This window comes from Salmo salar, chromosome 09, assembly GCF_965601325.2.
Source record: "Salmo salar chromosome 09, fSalSal1, whole genome shotgun sequence".
NCBI lineage: Eukaryota > Metazoa > Chordata > Actinopteri > Salmoniformes > Salmonidae > Salmo > Salmo salar.
Genome location: NC_138299.1, coordinates 78486039 through 78507529, shown reverse-complemented (window position 1 = coordinate 78507529; position 21491 = coordinate 78486039). Strand labels below are relative to the sequence as shown.

The 21491-nt window shown below is 44.1% G+C and overlaps 1 protein-coding gene and 2 pseudogenes across 15 annotated transcripts in view; all 3 read right to left on the bottom strand.

Annotated features, from left to right (window-relative positions):
* Window positions 1-21491, bottom strand: part of LOC106611851 (protocadherin gamma-C5) — a 180322-nt gene that overhangs the window by 31665 nt on the left and 127166 nt on the right. Inside the window, exon 1 of one of the 15 annotated variants that reach the window (XM_082955939.1) lies at window positions 913-3540. The exons of the other annotated variants lie outside the window; for them this stretch is intronic. Coding sequence (XP_082812065.1) covers window positions 913-3363 — 2451 coding nt within the window. The 5' untranslated portion in view covers window positions 3364-3540. Of the gene's footprint in view, window positions 1-912; window positions 3541-21491 lie in introns of those variants that run through there. 15 annotated transcript variants of the gene reach the window in all.
* LOC123744647 (protocadherin gamma-C5 pseudogene) lies at window positions 4531-7135 on the bottom strand (annotated as a pseudogene).
* LOC106611833 (protocadherin gamma-C5 pseudogene) lies at window positions 7153-12578 on the bottom strand (annotated as a pseudogene).

Below are 21491 nucleotides of genomic sequence, written 5' to 3'. Positions count from 1 at the left end.
AAGGTGGCATGTTTCCAAAGCGTTTCCTTTTCAGAAGTGTTGATAACGCTTGAACAATACACCATTATGTAACCTAGACTCGTCTTGACTAGGAGGCAGCAATGTCATTTATAACAAATACATTGGCCTACTTACAACAGCTGTGTTGTAACAGGCCTACTACAACAGTTAATAAATGGCATATGCACTTATTTACATTTGAGTAATTTAGCAGACGCCTTTATCCAGAGCGATTTACTGTTAGATAACAAAAGTCACTTATCGTTTGATCCGGTGCAAATTAGTAGGCCTACTGTACTGACAAAATACTTTAATGAGAAATTACAGTGCTACGATATAGGCCTAAAGAAATCCATATAATTCACTGGTATGCTAAATGAGGTAATAAACGAAAGAGGCTTTAATAACTATTAACACTATTTGTCTGATATAAATTCATATTTTGACAAATCATAATAGTCTTCATCATTTTCGTTATGAAGAAAATGTTTTTCATAAAACCACAAGTCTACATTTTTTATGTAGTTGATAAGTGTTTAAAATGTATTATTTTTCGGAACTACTCGACAACCATATATGACATGCAGGTTAAGATATCATCCCTTTCTCATAGGCTACAACGTTGAGGTGAATGTGCATACCGGTAAGCATGATTTGGCGCTAATAATATATAATATTAGGCCGACATTATTATATCATAAATTGCACCCTGGACAATTAAACGTCATAATACAGGCTAATGTTCATCATACACTCTCAGGGTGTGATGTCATAACTGATGGTGGATCTTCACTTACGGATTATAACATCATAGGCTACGTGAAAAAGTAACTCTGAATTCTCATGATAGGACGTCATATAGCACTAGAGTCAGGAATATTATTCGTCACAATGCTGTTGTTTACTGCTCACCTGCTGGCTCTCAAAGGTCCAGGCGCTGTCAGGTAAAGACGCGTCTAGGACGTTGATCATCTCCTTAAAGTCAGTGGTGCTGCTGGGCTTAACGAAGGTGAAATCACTGAACTCTGACATGGGAGAGAGACAGGACCTGAAGGACTGACTCTGAGACAACATGTCCCCTCCCAGGACCTCCACGTACTTAATAGGTCCGTCAGTGTTGAGCTGGATCTGCAGGTTTCTATTGGGGTTATTGTAGCCGTCCAAGTCGTCCAGTCTCATGCAGCAACTACCGCTGCTCCTGCTGTTTCTAACGCACTTGACCGCTAAGATGAAAAAAGTCACCAGAGACAGCATGGACACCGAGGCCAGAGAGAGGATCAAATACAGGGTGATTCTCCCGCTATTCTTTCCGGGCTCTGGCGCTTTCTGCCGCAGGTCCAAGATGGGTTCTTGGAGCCCGTCCTCTACCAGTATGGCCACTGTGACCGTGGAAGACTGTACCGGTTCCCCGTCGTCCTTTATCTCTATAAGCAGCCTCTGAGAGGAGTCATCCTGCTCGGACACAGCGCGTTTAGTCCTCACCTCCCCTGTGTAAAGATTGACATTGAACAGAGACGCGTCTGTGGCCTCCGCCAGCTTATACGAGATCCAGGCGTTATGGCCCGAGTCTGCGTCCACGGCCGTTACCTTAGTAACCAGGTGGCCTGCTTTAGCGGAGCGGGGCATCTTCTGGTGAGAGAGCGAGCCCAGGGCAGCGGAGGGGTAAATAACAGCGGGGGCATTGTCGTTCTGGTCCAGGATAAAAACATGGACAGTGGCGTTGCTGCTCAGAGACGGAGAGCCGTGGTCCTTTGCCTGCACCAGAATCTGAAACTCCTTCAGTGTCTCATAGTCAAACGAGTGCATGCTGTAGATGCTGCCGTTATCAGAGTTCATATACACATAGGAGGAGACAGACACGCCCTGCACTTTGGAGTCTAGGATGGAGTAGGAGATCTTGGCATTATCCCCGAAATCCAGGTCAGATGCGGATACTGAGGAGAGCGTGGATCCTGGTAGTCCGTTCTCTTTTAAATAGACATCATAGGAGGACTGAGTGAATTTAGGGGGGTTGTCGTTGACATCAATGATACTGACAGGTATAGTTTTCTTGGTAGTCAGGGGAGGGGAGCCCGAATCAGTGGCTGTTATCTCAATATTATACTCTGAGAAGCTCTCTCGGTCTAAAACACCACTGGTGACCACTGCGTAATTATTAGAAAATGACGGTTTCAGTTTAAAAGGATAGTGTCGCGGGAGCTGTAACGTTACGTTACCGTTATTCCCGGAGTCTAGGTCCCGGGCACTGATCAAAGCCACTACTGTGCCACTGGGTGCGTCTTCGCGCACAGGGCTCGGTTTAGAGGTGAGGACGATTTCAGGAGAGTTGTCATTAACGTCTACGACTTCTACCTGCACACTACAATGTCCCTCCATTTTAGGGGTGCCTTTGTCTTTCGCGCTGATGTCAATTTCAAAATGTACAGCACTCTCGAAATCTAATTCCCCCTTTAAAAACAATTTCCCGGTCACAGGATCAATCTCAAATACAGACAGCACGGAATCTGGTGTGTGCACACCGAACGAATACTCTACCTCCCCATTTTGGCCCTCGTCGATGTCTGTCGCTTTAGGTTGTAGTATTAAAGTACCCTTCCCGCTACTTTCACTTACATAAACTTTATACACAGTTTTTTCAAAAACGGGAATATTGTCATTATTATCAAGCACTGTAATGGTTATTTGTGCCGTTCCGGATCTTATGGGATTGCCCCCATCAAGCGCTGTCAATAATAGCTGATGGACAACTTTTTTCTCTCTGTCCAGAGGTTTAGCCAAAACCAGTTCTGGCACTTTTCTTCCACCAGTGATTTCTTTTAATTTTAAAGTAAAACATTCGTCTTTACTAAGAGTATATGATTTAAGAGAATTACTTCCAACATCTGGGTCTTGTGCGCTTTCTAATGGAAAACGTACACCTGCCGCAGTAGATTCTGCAATCTCTAATGTATGTTGTTTTGAAGGAAAACTAGGGGAGTTGTCATTCATATCTTGTATTTCTACCTCAACACGATACAACTGTAACGGGTTCTCAATGACAACCTGCAGAGGTAAAACGCAGCTGGCGCTTTGTCCACATAAAGTCTCTCTGTCTATTCTCTCATTGACGACCAGCTCGCCCTTCCCTGCATCCACACTGAAGTACTGCTTTCCAGCCTCAGAAGCGACACGCAGTTTACGGTCAAATATCTCAGATAGTCCCAACCCCAGATCTTTGGCTAGATTTCCTACCACAGAGCCCTGTTTCAGTTCCTCCGGGATGGTGTAGCGAGTCTGTCCGTCTATTGTACTCCACAAGAGAAAGAAATGATGCCACCAAAGAGCCAGCCATCCCCAGTCTCGGTATCCCATTCTCTTTGTCATCCCTGATCCGTTATAACACAATTCCCACTTAAATACTGTCCAGAACAAAGAGTTTCATATCAAAACACATCTCCAGAATGTATATTCCATTTAGCATCTTCCATTAGTTTTGATATAGAAACTGATGTTTAGATGACATTATCCTTCCATCTGTGTAAGCACATCTCTCTCTCTCCTCCAGCTCAGAGTAGTGTAAGGGTTACTGTGCTGAGGCTGGGGGGAGAGAGTAGATCTCTTTGTACAGTTCTGCACACTATTGGTGCACAGCGTACATCTCTAACACCCAATGAGGGGCCAACAGTACAGACCTCTTAAAGCCACAGCAGTCACACTACCCACGCGCTCTAACTTACAGCACACAGAGAGAGTACCATTAGCCCGTGCAATGATATACTGTTCATATTGATGTACAACATCCTATGGGCAGCCAAGAGGTAAGCCTATGACTCAGAATGTGTAAAGGTGTAAACCAGGATGGAAAATAAAATATTGTATTGCTCACAGACTTCATCCAAAACAGTCATTCTAAAAAGAGCCCAGTGGAAGGAAACACTTTTTTTTACTACTAAGTTTATATAAACTATCAAATGAGCTGCAATCAATCATAAAAATGCCAGCAATTGTACAATTTAAAAATGTACAACAACTGTAAATGTATTTCTCTGTTAGCCTGCCATGAGCCCACAAAATCACACCGTTGATTCAGAGGGGGTGTCGCCGTCCACACTGGTGGTGCTGAAACCCGTCAGCCCCCATTGCGTGGTCAGATACCAGAGCATCTTCATTATGTTAATCAGGGTCACAATAGAACTACCACCACGTTTAACACCCACAGAAACATTATCTCTCAGAGTCACTGATGATTATGTCCAGGGGATTCCTGGGCTTTTTCATATCATCCGTTGGAGATAGCTGCCTACGTCAGCAGTTCAATATTAAGAGTAACCAGCTGATAATAGTTTTTACATAATTGTATTATGAAAAACTGAAACCATGATTTCGATTCATATTATTTTAAGGTTTTTCACTGCGCCTACTTCCTCTAAAACATGACAAAATACTGAGCATAAACTATGCGCTAGCTACACAATATTCTTATTCAATCTAAACAACCACCCAAAACAACAGCTATGCTTTCTGGAATGAAAGACACCAGTGGAGGTTATTTTGTTACGTATTCTTCTAATGGTGATTAATGACGTCACTAAACAGTCTACATTCGAACATCATGATAGTCACAATCAACTGCCATTCACTGCTCACCTGCTGGCTCTCAAAGGTCCAGGCGCTGTCAGGTAAAGACGCGTCTAGGACGTTGATCATCTCCTTAAAGTCAGTGGTGCTGCTGGGCTTAACGAAGGTGAAATCACTGAACTCTGACATGGGAGAGAGACAAGACCTGAAGGACTGACTCTGAGACAACATGTCCCCTCCCAGGACCTCCACGTACTTAATAGGTCCGTCAGTGTTGAGCTGGATCTGCAGGTTTCTATTGGGGTTATTGTAGCCGTCCAAGTCGTCCAGTCTCATGCAGCAACTACCGCTGCTCCTGCTGTTTCTAACGCACTTGACCGCTAAGATGAAAAAAGTCACCAGAGACAGCATGGACACCGAGGCCAGAGAGAGGATCAAATACAGGGTGATTCTCCCGCTATTCTTTCCGGGCTCTGGCGCTTTCTGCCGCAGGTCCAAGATGGGTTCTTGGAGCCCGTCCTCTACCAGTATGGCCACTGTGACGGTGGAAGACTGTACCGGTTCCCCGTCGTCCTTTATCTCTATAAGCAGCCTCTGAGAGGAGTCATCCTGCTCGGACACAGCGCGTTTAGTCCTCACCTCCCCTGTGTAAAGATTGACATTGAACAGAGACGCGTCTGTGGCCTCCGCCAGCTTATACGAGATCCAGGCGTTATGGCCCGAGTCTGCGTCCACGGCCGTTACCTTAGTAACCAGGTGGCCTGCTTTAGCGGAGCGGGGCATCTTCTGGTGAGAGAGCGAGCCCAGGGCAGCGGAGGGGTAAATAACAGCGGGGGCATTGTCGTTCTGGTCCAGGATAAAAACATGGACAGTGGCGTTGCTGCTCAGAGACGGAGAGCCGTGGTCCTTTGCCTGCACCAGAATCTGAAACTCCTTCAGTGTCTCATAGTCAAACGAGTGCATGCTGTAGATGCTGCCGTTATCAGAGTTCATATACACATAGGAGGAGACAGACACGCCCTGCACTTTGGAGTCTAGGATGGAGTAGGAGATCTTGGCATTATCCCCGAAATCCAGGTCAGATGCGGATACTGAGGAGAGCGTGGATCCTGGTAGTCCGTTCTCTTTTAAATAGACATCATAGGAGGACTGAGTGAATTTAGGGGGGTTGTCGTTGACATCAATGATACTGACAGGTATAGTTTTCTTGGTAGTCAGGGGAGGGGAGCCCGAATCAGTGGCTGTTATCTCAATATTATACTCTGAGAAGCTCTCTCGGTCTAAAACACCACTGGTGACCACTGCGTAATTATTAGAAAATGACGGTTTCAGTTTAAAAGGATAGTGTCGCGGGAGCTGTAACGTTACGTTACCGTTATTGGTGGAGTCTAGGTCCCGGGCACTAATCAAAGCCACTACTGTGCCACTTGGCGCATCTTCTCGCACCGGACTCGGTTGGGAGGTGAGGACGATTTCGGGAGCATTGTCGTTCAGGTCAACCACTTCCACCTGCACACTACAGTGTCCTTCCATCTCCGGAATACCTTTATCTTTAGCAGTGATATCAATTTCAAAGTTTGCAGCAGTTTCATAATCTAATTTACCTTTCAAAAACATATTCCCTGTTTCCGTAACAATATCAAATGTCGAAAGTACAGACTCGGGTGTGTGCTCACCAAATGAATATTTTACCTCACCATTTTGACCATCATCTTTATCCGTTGCCTTAAGTTTAACGATGAAAGTGCCTTTTGCGCTATTTTCGCTGATGGAAACTTTATACACTGATTTTTCGAATACGGGGATATTATCATTTACATCAAGCACTGTGATTGTTATCTGTGACGTCCCGGATCTGACTGGACTCCCCCCATCTAGTGCTGTCAATAGTAGCTGATGGACAGCTTTTTTCTCCCGGTCAAGTGGTTTCTCTAAAACCAGTTCAGGGACTTTTCTTCCATTACGAAGCTCTTTTACTTTTAAACTAAAACAGTCGTCTTTGCTGATGGTATAGGATTTAAGTGAGTTGCTTCCCACGTCTGGGTCCTCTGCGCTCTCCAATGGAAAACGAACACCCGCTACAGTAGATTCTGCAATTTTTAAAGCCTGCTCCTTTGTGAGAAAAGTAGGGGAATTGTCATTTATGTCTCGTATTTCCACCTCAATTCGATACAACTGTAACGGGTTCTCAATGACAACCTGCAGAGGTAAAACGCAGCTGGCGCTTTGTCCACATAAAGTCTCTCTGTCTATTCTCTCATTGACGACCAGCTCGCCCTTCCCTGCATCCACACTGAAGTACTGCTTTCCAGCCTCAGAAGCGACACGCAGTTTACGGTCAAATATCTCAGATAGTCCCAACCCCAGATCTTTGGCTAGATTTCCTACCACAGAGCCCTGTTTCAGTTCCTCCGGGATGGTGTAGCGAGTCTGTCCGTCTATTGTACTCCACAAGAGAAAGAAATGATGCCACCAAAGAGCCAGCCATCCCCAGTCTCGGTATCCCATTCTCTTTGTCATCCCTGATCCGTTATAACACAATTCCCACTTAAATACTGTCCAGAACAAAGAGTTTCATATCAAAACTCATCTCCAGAATGTATATTCCATTTAGCATCTTCCATTAGTTTTGATATAGAAACTGATGTTTAGATGACATTATCCTTCCATCTGTGTAAGCACATCTCTCTCTCTCCTCCAGCTCAGAGTAGTGTAAGGGTTACTGTGCTGAGGCTGGGGGGAGAGAGTAGATCTCTTTGTACAGTTCTGCACACTATTGGTGCACAGCGTACATCTCTAACACCCAATGAGGGGCCAACAGTACAGACCTCTTAAAGCCACAGCAGTCACACTACCCACGCGCTCTAACTTACAGCACACAGAGAGAGTACCATTAGCCCGTGCAATGATATACTGTTCATATTGATGTACAACATCCTATGGGCAGCCAAGAGGTAAGCCTATGACTCAGAATGTGTAAAGGTGTAAACCAGGATGGAAAATAAAATATTGTATTGCTCACAGACTTCATCCAAAACAGTCATTCTAAAAAGAGCCCAGTGGAAGGAAACACTTTTTTTTACTACTAAGTTTATATAAACTATCAAATGAGCTGCAATCAATCATAAAAATGCCAGCAATTGTACAATTTAAAAATGTACAACAACTGTAAATGTATTTCTCTGTTAGCCTGCCATGAGCCCACAAAATCACACCGTTGATTCAGAGGGGGTGTCGCCGTCCACACTGGTGGTGCTGAAACCCGTCAGCCCCCATTGCGTGGTCAGATACCAGAGCATCTTCATTATGTTAATCAGGGTCACAATAGAACTACCACCACGTTTAACACCCACAGAAACATTATCTCTCAGAGTCACTGATGATTATGTCCAGGGGATTCCTGGGCTTTTTCATATCATCCGTTGGAGATAGCTGCCTACGTCAGCAGTTCAATATTAAGAGTAACCAGCTGATAATAGTTTTTACATAATTGTATTATGAAAAACTGAAACCATGATTTCGATTCATATTATTTTAAGGTTTTTCACTGCGCCTACTTCCTCTAAAACATGACAAAATACTGAGCATAAACTATGCGCTAGCTACACAATATTCTTATTCAATCTAAACAACCACCCAAAACAACAGCTATGCTTTCTGGAATGAAAGACACCAGTGGAGGTTATTTTGTTACGTATTCTTCTAATGGTGATTAATGACGTCACTAAACAGTCTACATTCGAACATCATGATAGTCACAATCAACTACCATTCACTGCTCACCTGCTGGCTCTCAAAGGTCCAGGCGCTGTCAGGTAAAGACGCGTCTAGGACGTTGATCATCTCCTTAAAGTCAGTGGTGCTGCTGGGCTTAACGAAGGTGAAATCACTGAACTCTGACATGGGAGAGAGACAAGACCTGAAGGACTGACTCTGAGACAACATGTCCCCTCCCAGGACCTCCACGTACTTAATAGGTCCGTCAGTGTTGAGCTGGATCTGCAGGTTTCTATTGGGGTTATTGTAGCCGTCCAAGTCGTCCAGTCTCATGCAGCAACTACCGCTGCTCCTGCTGTTTCTAACGCACTTGACCGCTAAGATGAAAAAAGTCACCAGAGACAGCATGGACACCGAGGCCAGAGAGAGGATCAAATACAGGGTGATTCTCCCGCTATTCTTTCCGGGCTCTGGCGCTTTCTGCCGCAGGTCCAAGATGGGTTCTTGGAGCCCGTCCTCTACCAGTATGGCCACTGTGACGGTGGAAGACTGTACCGGTTCCCCGTCGTCCTTTATCTCTATAAGCAGCCTCTGAGAGGAGTCATCCTGCTCGGACACAGCGCGTTTAGTCCTCACCTCCCCTGTGTAAAGATTGACATTGAACAGAGACGCGTCTGTGGCCTCCGCCAGCTTATACGAGATCCAGGCGTTATGGCCCGAGTCTGCGTCCACGGCCGTTACCTTAGTAACCAGGTGGCCTGCTTTAGCGGAGCGGGGCATCTTCTGGTGAGAGAGCGAGCCCAGGGCAGCGGAGGGGTAAATAACAGCGGGGGCATTGTCGTTCTGGTCCAGGATAAAAACATGGACAGTGGCGTTGCTGCTCAGAGACGGAGAGCCGTGGTCCTTTGCCTGCACCAGAATCTGAAACTCCTTCAGTGTCTCATAGTCAAACGAGTGCATGCTGTAGATGCTGCCGTTATCAGAGTTCATATACACATAGGAGGAGACAGACACGCCCTGCACTTTGGAGTCTAGGATGGAGTAGGAGATCTTGGCATTATCCCCGAAATCCAGGTCAGATGCGGATACTGAGGAGAGCGTGGATCCTGGTAGTCCGTTCTCTTTTAAATAGACATCATAGGAGGACTGAGTGAATTTAGGGGGGTTGTCGTTGACATCAATGATACTGACAGGTATAGTTTTCTTGGTAGTCAGGGGAGGGGAGCCCGAATCAGTGGCTGTTATCTCAATATTATACTCTGAGAAGCTCTCTCGGTCTAAAACACCACTGGTGACCACTGCGTAATTATTAGAAAATGACGGTTTCAGTTTAAAAGGATAGTGTCGCGGGAGCTGTAACGTTACGTTACCGTTATTCCCGGAGTCTAGGTCCCGGGCACTGATCAAAGCCACTACTGTGCCACTGGGTGCGTCTTCGCGCAACGGACTCGGCTTGGAGGTAAAAATGATTTCAGGAGGGTTGTCGTTTACGTCAACTACCTCCACCTGAACACTACATTGTCCCTCCATTTCCGGAGTGCCGTTATCTTTTGCACTGATATCAATTTCATATGTAGCAGCATTTTCGAAATCTAATTCTCCTTTCAAAAATATCTCCCCTGTGTCTGAATCAATGTCAAATATAGAAAGCACAGCATTGGGGGTGCGCTCACCAAATGAATACTTCACCTTCCCATTTTGAACATCGTCTATGTCTATCGCTTTAAGTTTGACCATAAAAGTACCTTTTGGACTATTTTCGTTTATGGAAACCTTGTACAATGCCTTTTCAAACACTGGAAAATTGTCGTTTACATCAAGCACTGTAATAGTTATCTGTGACGTCCCGGATCTGACAGGATTCCCCCCATCTAATGCAGTTAATAGTAGCTGATGGACAGCTTGTTTCTCTCGATCTAGGGGTTTTTCTAATACTAACTCTGGGGCTTTTCTTCCATTACTAAGGTCTTTTACCTTTAAACTAAAGCACTCGTCTTTACTAATAGTGTAATACTTGAGTGCGTTACTTCCCACATCTGGGTCCTCTGCGCTCTCCAAAGAAAATCGCCTGCCTACAACAACAGATTCTGCTATTTTCAACGTGAGTTCCTTTGTTATAAAATTTGGTGAATTGTCATTTATGTCTCGTATTTCCACCTCAATTCGATACAACTGTAACGGGTTCTCAATGACAACCTGCAGAGGTAAAACGCAGCTGGCGCTTTGTCCACATAAAGTCTCTCTGTCTATTCTCTCATTGACGACCAGCTCGCCCTTCCCTGCATCCACACTGAAGTACTGCTTTCCAGCCTCAGAAGCGACACGCAGTTTACGGTCAAATATCTCAGATAGTCCCAACCCCAGATCTTTGGCTAGATTTCCTACCACAGAGCCCTGTTTCAGTTCCTCCGGGATGGTGTAGCGAGTCTGTCCGTCTATTGTACTCCACAAGAGAAAGAAATGATGCCACCAAAGAGCCAGCCATCCCCAGTCTCGGTATCCCATTCTCTTTGTCATCCCTGATCCGTTATAACACAATTCCCACTTAAATACTGTCCAGAACAAAGAGTTTCATATCAAAACACATCTCCAGAATGTATATTCCATTTAGCATTTTTTCCATAAATGTTTTATCACGATATGGATGTTGTGTTTAGAGTATATAGTCTTTCCGTGTATGGAAGCGCATCCCTCTCTCTCCTCCAGCTCAGAGTAGTGTAAGGGTTACTGTGCTGAGGCTGGGGGGAGGGAGTAGATCTCTTTGTACAGTTCTGCACGCTATTGGTGCACAGCGTACATCTCTAACACCCAATGAGAGGCCAAAATAACAGACTTTTTAAAGGCAGAGCAGGAGCTGTCCAAGCGCTCTGACACAGCACACAGAGAGAGAGCGCGCGAGAGAGAGTGAAGGACTGTATTTTCCATTGAACAATAATACACTGTTTATATTGATGTGAAAAATATTATGGACAGTCCAGAGGTAGGTTATACTTAAGAATTCATAAATGTGTGAAGCAGCGTCGGAAATATAGTGTGACTTTGCGCACAGATACCAAGACATTGGCATTCCAATAGAGCCCCTTGCTTGGAAGAAAATACATTTGACTAGATCTCTTATAGTTTACATAAAATAATAATTGAGTGGCAGAAAAAATACATCAAAATATCTCTAAATTCGGTGACCCAGTTATTCATTATTTATCAACCGACCTTTGTTCTGAATCTAAAATAACAAGCATTGATGTGTGCAATGTTGAAACAAAAGAGTGGTGCTGCTGGGCTTAACGAAGGTGAAATCACTGAACTCTGACATGGGAGAGAGACAGGACCTGAAGGATTGACTCTGAGATAACATGTCCCCTCCCAGGACCTCCACGTACTTAATAGGTCCGTCAGTGTTGAGCTGGATCTGCATGTTTCTGTGTCACACAGGAGGAGACAGACACGTCCTGCACTTTGGAGTCTAGGACGGAGTAGGAGATCTTGGCACTATCCCCCGGGTGTGGATCAGTAACGGAGATTGAAAATAATATTTTCCCTGGTGTGTAATTGTCTTTTACATATACTGGGTAGGAAGGCTGAGAGGATAGCGGTAGATTGTCATTCACATCCAACACATCAACAGTGATAGTTTTCTTGCTGGATAGAGGGTTTTTTCCTGAATCACTAGTACTGATCTCTATACTGGCAGTGACGCTCAAGAGGTGCGTTAGTTACCAGTGCATAATGCTTGGATACGGACGGGTTCAATTTGAATGGAGACGTTGGGGACACGCTCAACCCATTGTCTCCTGAATCTGGGTCTTTAGCGCTTGTCAAAGCTGTCCCTTTCCTGATAGGCGAATCCTCCGGAACAGTAGTACTTAGAGACGTCACAATGATTTCTGGGATGTTGTTATTTTAAGTTGAACACCACAATGCCCATCCATCTCTGGGTTGCCTTTGTCTTTAGAAATAACGTCAAATACATGTGAATACGTTTTTCATTATCTAGTTCACCTTTTACGATAATTACCCCAGATCAGGGGCGGAAATCCCGGGGGGGGACGGGAGGGACACGACCCCCCCATCCTGGGAAAAATATGATTTGTCCCCCCCAATATATCACTGAAACATAACTATGTAATTTAAATAATATTAATAATACGCAATGAAAGCAATTGTGCTGATTATAGACACTTAATAGCACGTTTTTAAGTTTCAAAAGATTGCGACCCCCCCACCCTTTGCCTCACAATGGTTTGATCCACTGCCAGTTCCTTAGTTGGCAAGGTAACAGAGGGGTCGTGTCTACTGTCTGAAAGGCACTCAATGAACGTAACTGACTTAAGGTTAATCCAGTCAATCGCGCACACACACTAGCTGAATATGCAGAGCTAGCGCGCAAATATTAACTATTAAGCTAGCTAGTACCTATTCCATTTATGTGGCGTCGTCAAAGATGGAATCTTTGCTATTGTCAATTTATTCCAAGATCAGCATGCAGATGATGTAAGGTTAGCGATAAACTGAAGTCCAAACTGAACTACACTCTCTTCTACCATTGTCTTAAATATATTTAATGGTCTCGTTGCAAAAGCTAAATTGTCGCAAGGGAACTTTTATTTATTTATTTTATTTCACCTTTATTTAACCCGGGTAGCAAAGATTATAGCAAACACCACTGAAACGGAATTGGTGCTCGCTAGCTTTGCAAATTCAGCTATTGTTGGAAGCCAGCCAATATGAAACAAACTATTACAATTACAAAAGGTTGCAGCATATGTTGTGTAAATGGTGAACTCATACAGCTGTCAACTCTTGTCATTTTAATCCGTTTCACATTTGCTAGCAACCTTTTAGATCGAAGCCCAAATAGAATGATAGAAGATGATAGAAGCCCATCTCCTACTGTAAATAACCTACACACTGTGTGTGTGTGTAGCCAGCCAGCCAGCCAGGTAGAAAAATGGCAGAAAAATAAAAGACGGACATCAGAGTATTTTTCAATACACCAAAACGCATAGTAAGAACCCTAGTAGCCTAATATCTCAAAGACTAGTTGATAAAATGTTCATAAGAAAGAAATGAAATTCTAATGAAAATGTTTCACAATGATGTCATTAGGCAGAGCAGGCAACAGATGGCACACAGACAGCAGAGTTGGGGACAGATATGCAGGGACAGACTGGCAGAGACAGGGAGTCTCAGGTAAGTTTGTTGAGTCTTTGTTTGGCAACATTATGAAAGGTTCTCAATTTTTTTGACTTGTAAAATAGGAACATAATTGGAAAATGCCATGGATACCCCCACTCTCAACTTAAACTGGTGACTGAACTAAGATTTGTTAAAGGCAATGGTATTGCTGTTGTGATTAGTTGTGTAGTTTTGGGTACCGGTAGTTAGGAGTACGGCAAACACCTTATTTCTTTGGTTCCTCAATATACATTTACCATATTACAATGTTGGCTATGTGTTACAGCACTACTTTTGGTGTCCCCCTCAGGAATTGCTCTTGAGAAAATGTAATGTAATTGTCCTCTCCAAAGTTGATATCAGATTTTCGCCCCTGCCCCAGATAAATGATGCATTTCAAATAATGTTGCCACTGAGTCTGGCGTTTGATCGACAAAGACCTACTTGATATCCCCATTACGTTCTTCATCTGGATATGTCGCTTTTACGCGTAAAATCACAGTGACATGAGCAACAATTTCGTTAACACTAGCATCATAAAGCTGTCGCTCAAACACTGGTGCGTTGTCGTTAATATCAGGCACCCTAATACTAGTCTCAGAGGTTCCTGAACGTACTGACCCCCCCCCCCCCCCCCCCCCTCTCTGTCTATCCTCTCACTGACGACCAGCTCCCCACTCTGAAATACAGCTCATCATCCTCCGAGGTTATCCGTCATTTACGACGGTAAATCTCAGATAGTCCCAACCCCAGATCTTTGGCTAGATTTCCTACCACAGAGCCCTGTTTCAGTTCCTCCGGGATGGTGTAGCGAGTCTGTCCGTCTATTGTACTCCACAAGAAACAGACATGATGCCACCATAGCAGCACCTGCCACACACCCAGTCTATTCCACATTGTTCCACAACACATCAAAACCTTTATATTATTCCATCCAACATTCGGCCTCTCGCAGCAGTGGTAATAATCAGTAATCCAAAGCGTCTCATATTTTACAGTGATGGGGAAGCTTTTTGTCAATGCGCATGCTTCTCCGTGAGGGTTACAGTTCTGAGGCTGGGGGAGGGAGTAGATCTCTTTGTACAGTTCTGCACGCTATTGGTGCACAGCATCTAATATGAGTTAAACATCAGGATTTAGCTGTCATTTATAGCTACAGTGAAAATATCAGCACGTGGGAAACCGATGAAGCACCATAGCAATTCAACATGGGGAAAGAACAGTACTCAATTTCATGTGTAATACTAGTAGTACTGCTACTATACAATTTACATTACTCACTATTAGTAGCCGATAATGATCTTTTATCATTATCAGCTGGTGAAGGATCTAAATGTTCTTATTAAAATGTTAGAAATGAATTACAGATGGAATACTAGTGCACAGCTGTACTGTAAATAATTGCAGAGTTAAAAGAGGTGTTATAGGTTGTAAAGTGGTGGTTCTAAAACTCTAGGTATCATACAGTGTATCCCCACGGTCTCAATGCTTCCTGATGTCTGTGTGGGAGACAAAGGCTCTCCGTTGCCGTCCTGTGGTAACAGAAAGCAAGCGCAGCCTGAGCACGTCATCAGGGCAACCCACGTGGCTCCGAATAAAAATACATTCCACAAGCCGCCTTAAAAATATCTGCATGAGGTCTGTAGAGCAAATGAAAAGAGAGGGGGAGCGGAGATCGCTCTCTCACACACTCCACTAGCCTATTTCCATTACATTAACTAATTAGCTGAAAGCTGAATAGACCGCCCTAATATTTTTGATTTGGACATATTCTATCGACACTTTTGTTTTGGTCGACCACCAATCGGGTCTCCGAGATTAAAGGGTTGCGCGATTTCGTCATCCCTCAAGGTCTGCCTAGCAACACTGGCATCTGACGGAATTATTTATATCCGCAATGAAAAAAAAAAAAAAACTCCAGTGAAAATAAACGCTATATTATTATACAAATCACAAGCCGTAGCTTACATCATATCACAATAGTGCAACGAATGTATCTAAATATGAAAACAATATATCAGCTTTGCTATTAGATAATCCGAGTTTGACAGAACGACGGAGGTAGGTAGAGAGAGCGAGAGAGGGAGGGGGAACGCGCTTCCACTGAGCTCTGAAGCGCGTTTCAGCACCACACGGGTGGACAGCTCACACTGCTGCTGAAATGTGGGCGACCGCGTGGTGGCTGCTGCACAGACACAGTCTGAGTCCTTCCCAAACAAAGACTTTCGAAAACACAACCACAACATACCCTTGCTAACCTCCTCTTCTCTCTCGATTCAAACAGAAAAACGTTCTGCCTTAATAAACAATCCAAATATTTTCCAATAACATAATTTTGATCGAGCAAATCATTTTGTTTTATAAACCTATTATTTTAAATGCACTGCCAAATCGGGTGCCGAAAGCAGTTATTGTAGGCTACCTACGCCACAACATACTTACGTCTAAAAACATTTAGTAACGTAGGATAAACATCGTGTTTGAACATCCATCATACTCTGATCGATGTCAGATTTGTTCTGACGTGCCAACACGGAGTCACTACAGAGATTTAGTCATCTATATGTCCTTATAGACTCTCTCTACATTGCAACGCTTTCAAACGTATCTGCCAACATAGAATCTGGTATCCACACATCATCCACCCATATAATGAAAGGCTCCAGCCTTATATTCAGTCCCTTTCCTTTGTTTGGAACTGTGGATTGCATGGCAATGTATAGTTTATTATGTGCAAATGATATACAGTCCATCTTCCCAGCTATTGGTGGAATAACACTCAGTGCTGGGTGCCACTGTATATGTGGATCATAAAGGTGCTTCGTTGTCTTACTTTGTCCGTTTCTATGAGGTCATTTCAGTCAGTAAGGTCATGGAGGTGTGCACTGTATGTGAGTTGTGATGGTGGAGTCCTTCTAACTTAAAGTATTTCTTACCTTATTTGGAGAGCCGGGTGAGTAACAGAAGACATGTCCGCAACAGCAGCAAAGGAGAGACATGGAAGAGAAGAACAGAGAGACAAAAGAGATGTGGGTTAGCACACAAAGTGTGTCTTGGGACAGACACATCCCTGATACTTACCGGTCACCTTACAACGGCAATGTAGCCTTGTAGCCTTGGGACAGACACATCCCTGATACTTACCGGTCACCTTACAACGGCAATGTAGCCTTGATTGACTCCAGAGTGGATGAGAGTGATGATATGCACTGTGAGACCTGTGACTTTTGGCCAAATGATGATGTTCCCAGAGACGATCTGCTATGTCAACTGTTTGTGTGCGTCAAAGAAAGGTGGGCTAATATCAAAACAATACAAATAAGTAATTTGTCTGCTGTATGTGAGGTGTGCTTCTTTGTTCACACACACAGAGAGACAGAGAGACAGAGAGACAGAGAGACAGAGACAGAGACAGAGAGACAGAGAGAGAGACAGAGAGAGAGACAGAGAGAGAGAAAGAGCGACAGAGAGAGACAGAGACAGAGAGAGAGAGAGAGACAGAGAGAGAGACAGAGACAGAGAGAGAGACAGAGAGAGAGAGAGACAGAGGGTGACAGAGACAGAGAAAGAGAGAGACAGAGAGAGAGGAGAGAGAGAGAGAGAGAGAGACAGAGAGACCAGATCCCCACAAGAATCTGAAGTCAAATGTCTACTGTTGATGATCTGGAGCTTCTGTCCCCAACCAAGGAGGACCTACAGCAGAACCTAGATCTTCTGCACAGATTCTGTCAGACCTGAGCCCTGATAGTAAATCTCAGTAAGACCAAAATAATGGTGTTCCAAAAAAGGTTCAGTTGCCAGGACCACGAATACAAATTCCATCTAGACACCGTCGCCCTAGAGCACACAAAAATATACATACCTCGGCCTAAACATCAGCGCCACAGGTAACTTCCACAAAGCTGTGAATGAGCTGAGAGACAAGGCAAGAAGGGCCTTCTATGCCATCAAAAGGAACATAAAATTCCACATACCAATTAGGATCTGGCAAAAAATACTGGAATCAGTTATAGACCCAATTGCCCTTTATGTGAGGTCTGGGGTCCACTCACCAACGAAGTATTCACAAAATAGGACAAACAATAAATTGAGACTGCATAAATATCCTTCGTGTACAACGTAAAACACAAAATAATGCATTCAGAGCAGAATTAGGCCGATATTAGCAAATTATCAAAATCCAGAAAAGGGCCGTAAAATTCTACAACCACCTAAAAGGAAGCGATTCCCAAACCTTCCATAACAAAGCCATCACCTACAGAGAGATGAACCTGGAGAAGAGTCCCCTAAGCAAGCTGGTCCTGGGGCTCTGTTCACAAACACAAACGGACCCCACAGAGCCTCAGGACAGCAACACAATTAGACAATTAGTTTAATGAGAAAACAAAAAGATAATTACTTGACACATTGGAAAGAATTAACAACAAAAAAACAGAGCAAACTAGAATGCTATTTAGCCCTAAACAGAGAGTACACAGTGGCAGAATACCTGACCCCTGTGACTGATCCAAACTTAAGGAAAACTTTGACTATGTACAGACTCAGTGAGCATAGCCTTGCTATTGAGAAAGGCCACCGTAGGCAGACCTGGCTCTCAAGAGAAGACAGGCTACAAAATGAGGTGGAAACTGAGTTGCACTTCCTAACCTCCTGCCAAATGTATGACCATATTAGAGACACATATTTCTCTCAGATTACACAGACCCACAAAGAATTTGAAAACGAATCAAATTTTGAGAAACTCCCATATCTATTGGGTGAAATAGCACAGTGTGACATCACAGCAGCAAGATTTGTGACCTGTTGTCACAAGAAAAGGGCAACCAGTGAAGAACAAACACCATTGTTAAACACAACCCATATTTTCCCTTTTGTACTTTAACTATTTGCACATCGTTACAACACTGTACATAGACATCATATATTTGAAATGTCTTTATTCTTTTGGAACTTCTGTGAGTGTAATGTTTACTGTTAATTTTTATTGTTTATTTCACTTCGGTTTTTTTTAAATCTAGTTCACTTGCTTTGGCAATGTAAACATATGTTTCCCATGCCAATAAATGTGATTGAATTGAGAGGGTGGTTACGGAGGAGAAGACTTAATAAAAGAGAAATACAACACCCTTATTGACCCAGCCTCTCTAGAACAGGAGTGTGAGCAGTGGAGTTGATCATCATCTGCATGTCCCAGCCAGGAGGCTGATAGCGCCATTTAAAGAGGACTGAGGGTGTGTCCAATATGGCTCGCTATTCCCTATGTAGTGCACTACTTTGACCAGAGTTCTATGGGAACCTGGTCCAAAGTAGTGCACTATATTGGGAATAGGCTGCCATTTCAGATGCAGTGAGTCCCTGGGGGAGAGGGGGGGGGGGGGGGGGTTCTGTCCCAGAGTTGCTGCAGGATAACATCACTATGCTGCAGTACAGGACGTTGCTATGCTGCAGAGGAACACAGGAACAGCAGGTGCACTCGAGGAGATGCCCAGGTATTATGTACTCTTTATTAATTACTTGCTTTCATGCTGTGCTTCTGATAAAGGAACAGAGCTGGTGGTACTGTGTGTTAGACATTGATAACCACTATGATACACACACAAGAATGCACATGTACCAGTCAATAGAAAATCAATGTATAGCCTGTGATCAAAGGACACAGCATCTACAGAGCCTTGAGGGTTTAGTTTAGACAGCGTTTTCACATTCCTAGTCAGAGCAACAGGGAGGTGAAACCGTGAAAGGTATTCAGGGCAGGGCAGCGTCCATCTTACGGAAACAGAGAGGTAGAGCCTTCAACGTACCCCCACTCCACCCTGTCATACACCCTCTCTCCCACCAATCCAGCTCTGAGCCCAAGGACACTGCACCTCTGTGTCCTAAACAGGGGTACGTCTGCCCTCTTTAAAGCCCACAGCTGCCTGTATCCTATCAGACAGCAGACACTGCATCTGCTGATGCCCCCCTGTGTACCGCACCACAATGGTACAGTCCTGACAGTGAGTCAGCTTGTTGCTATGGTAACACATCCCACCTCTCTTCCTGAGAGTGGAAAGAAAAGAAGTATGTAGAAAACAGAATGGAGAAGAGAAGAGAGAAAGGAAGGGTGATAGGGTGTCTAAAAGGTTCCTCATACACTGTACAGTCCTCTCTTCTAATCATTCATCACTTACCAAGGCACCAATACAATTAGTAGCGTATCTAAGTTAAGAATGTACAGGCTTGTGGACAGCAGCAATAACCTACTGACCAGTTACATAAAGAGACCAGAGGGAAAAAGAGCTCCTCTGATAAACACAACACAGGTGTGACTTTGGACGCCCAAATGCGTCCATGGTATTATGCACACAGTACACCATGTTTTGGAACGAGCAGAGGAGATCTCGCTCTCCCTCTTCCTCTCTCTCTCTCCTCCAGCTCTCTCTCTCACACTCACTGAATCAGAACGGTGCAGCTGGAGAGGGGGAGGGGAGAGAAGCAGAGAAACAACGAGATCAGGAAGAAAAAGGAGAGGACCAACAAATCCAGAATGCCTTACAGAGGAAACAGCTCACCAACAGACAAACATACATGTTGAACCATCCCCAAAATGATTATCGCTGTCACCACTACTTTTATCCATGGACATCATCACTGGTAATGATCATGACAATAATGACATTAAGACTATTAACGATAACCATCATTGTGATGACATTAACAATCCTATTGACGACATGCAGTAGCCATTTAGTGCATACTAACTCTTTCTTCCTGCTACTGTTGTGTCAGGGCTCAGCCTGACTCCCAGCAAAATGGCTGCAGTGAGTCTATCCAGCCTGACTGATCAGAACAGCATCACACACCACCACCCACATGCCCTGACCTCAGGACTATCACCCAGTGTGTGTGTGCATCGCGGAGTGTGCATCATGTGAATGTCTGTGACTCAGATGGCGTGTAACAGTATGTGACGTACAAGACAATTCTGGCTGAGCCTTACTGTTACACTGGCCTGTATAATCTCTGGTGTAATCCTTTCCAGAGGAGAAGCAAGTCCAGACTCCATGGGCATCACTACTGGAACAGTAACACAAATAACACACAAACAAGCAGAGTGTAAAAACCAATAGAAACACACCACACACACAACTCCATCTGGGGCATACAAGAGCACCTGGACCTAAGAGTAATATAACAGGTGAATGTAGTCCTTAATATACACTGAGTGTACAAAACATTAAGAACACCTTCCTAATATTGAGATTCATCCCCTATTCGCCCTCAGAATAGACTCAGTTCATCAGGGCATGGACTCTACAAGGTGTTGGAAGCGTTCCACAGGGATGCTGGCCCATGTTGACTCGAAGGGTTCCCACAGTTGTGTCAAGTTGGCTAGATGTCCTTTGGGTGGTGGACCATTCTTGATACACACGGGAAACTGTTGAGCGTGAAAAACCCAGCAGTGTTGCAGTTCTTGACACACTCAAACCAGCGTGCCTGGCATCTACTACCATACCCTGTTCAAATACACTTAAAAATGTTGTCTTGCCCATTCACCCTCTGAATGGCACGTATACACAATCCATGTCTCAAATTTCTCAAGGCTTAAAAATCCTTCTTTAACCCGTCTCCTCCCCTTCATCTACACTGATTGAAGTGGATTAAACAGGGGACATCAATAAGGGATCATAACTTTCACCTGGTCAGTCTATGTCATGGAAAGAGCAGGTGTTCATTATGTATGTATGTATGTATGTATGTATGTATGTATGTATGTATGTATGTATGTATGTATGTATGTATGTATGTATGTATGTATGTATGTATGTATGTATGTATGTATGTATGTATGTATGTATGTATGTATGTATGTATGTGCCCAGTTCCCTGCACATTGCTCAAAGGGCCAGGTCAGGCCAGGCCAGGTGAATACTCATAATGCCAATGACTGCTTTGAGCACCTGAGACTCAGTGTTCAGAGGACATCTGCCTCATCATCAGGCCTCTTCAGGCCTCTTCAGGCCCCTTCAGGCCTGCACACTGAAAGTACGTACGCAACATGG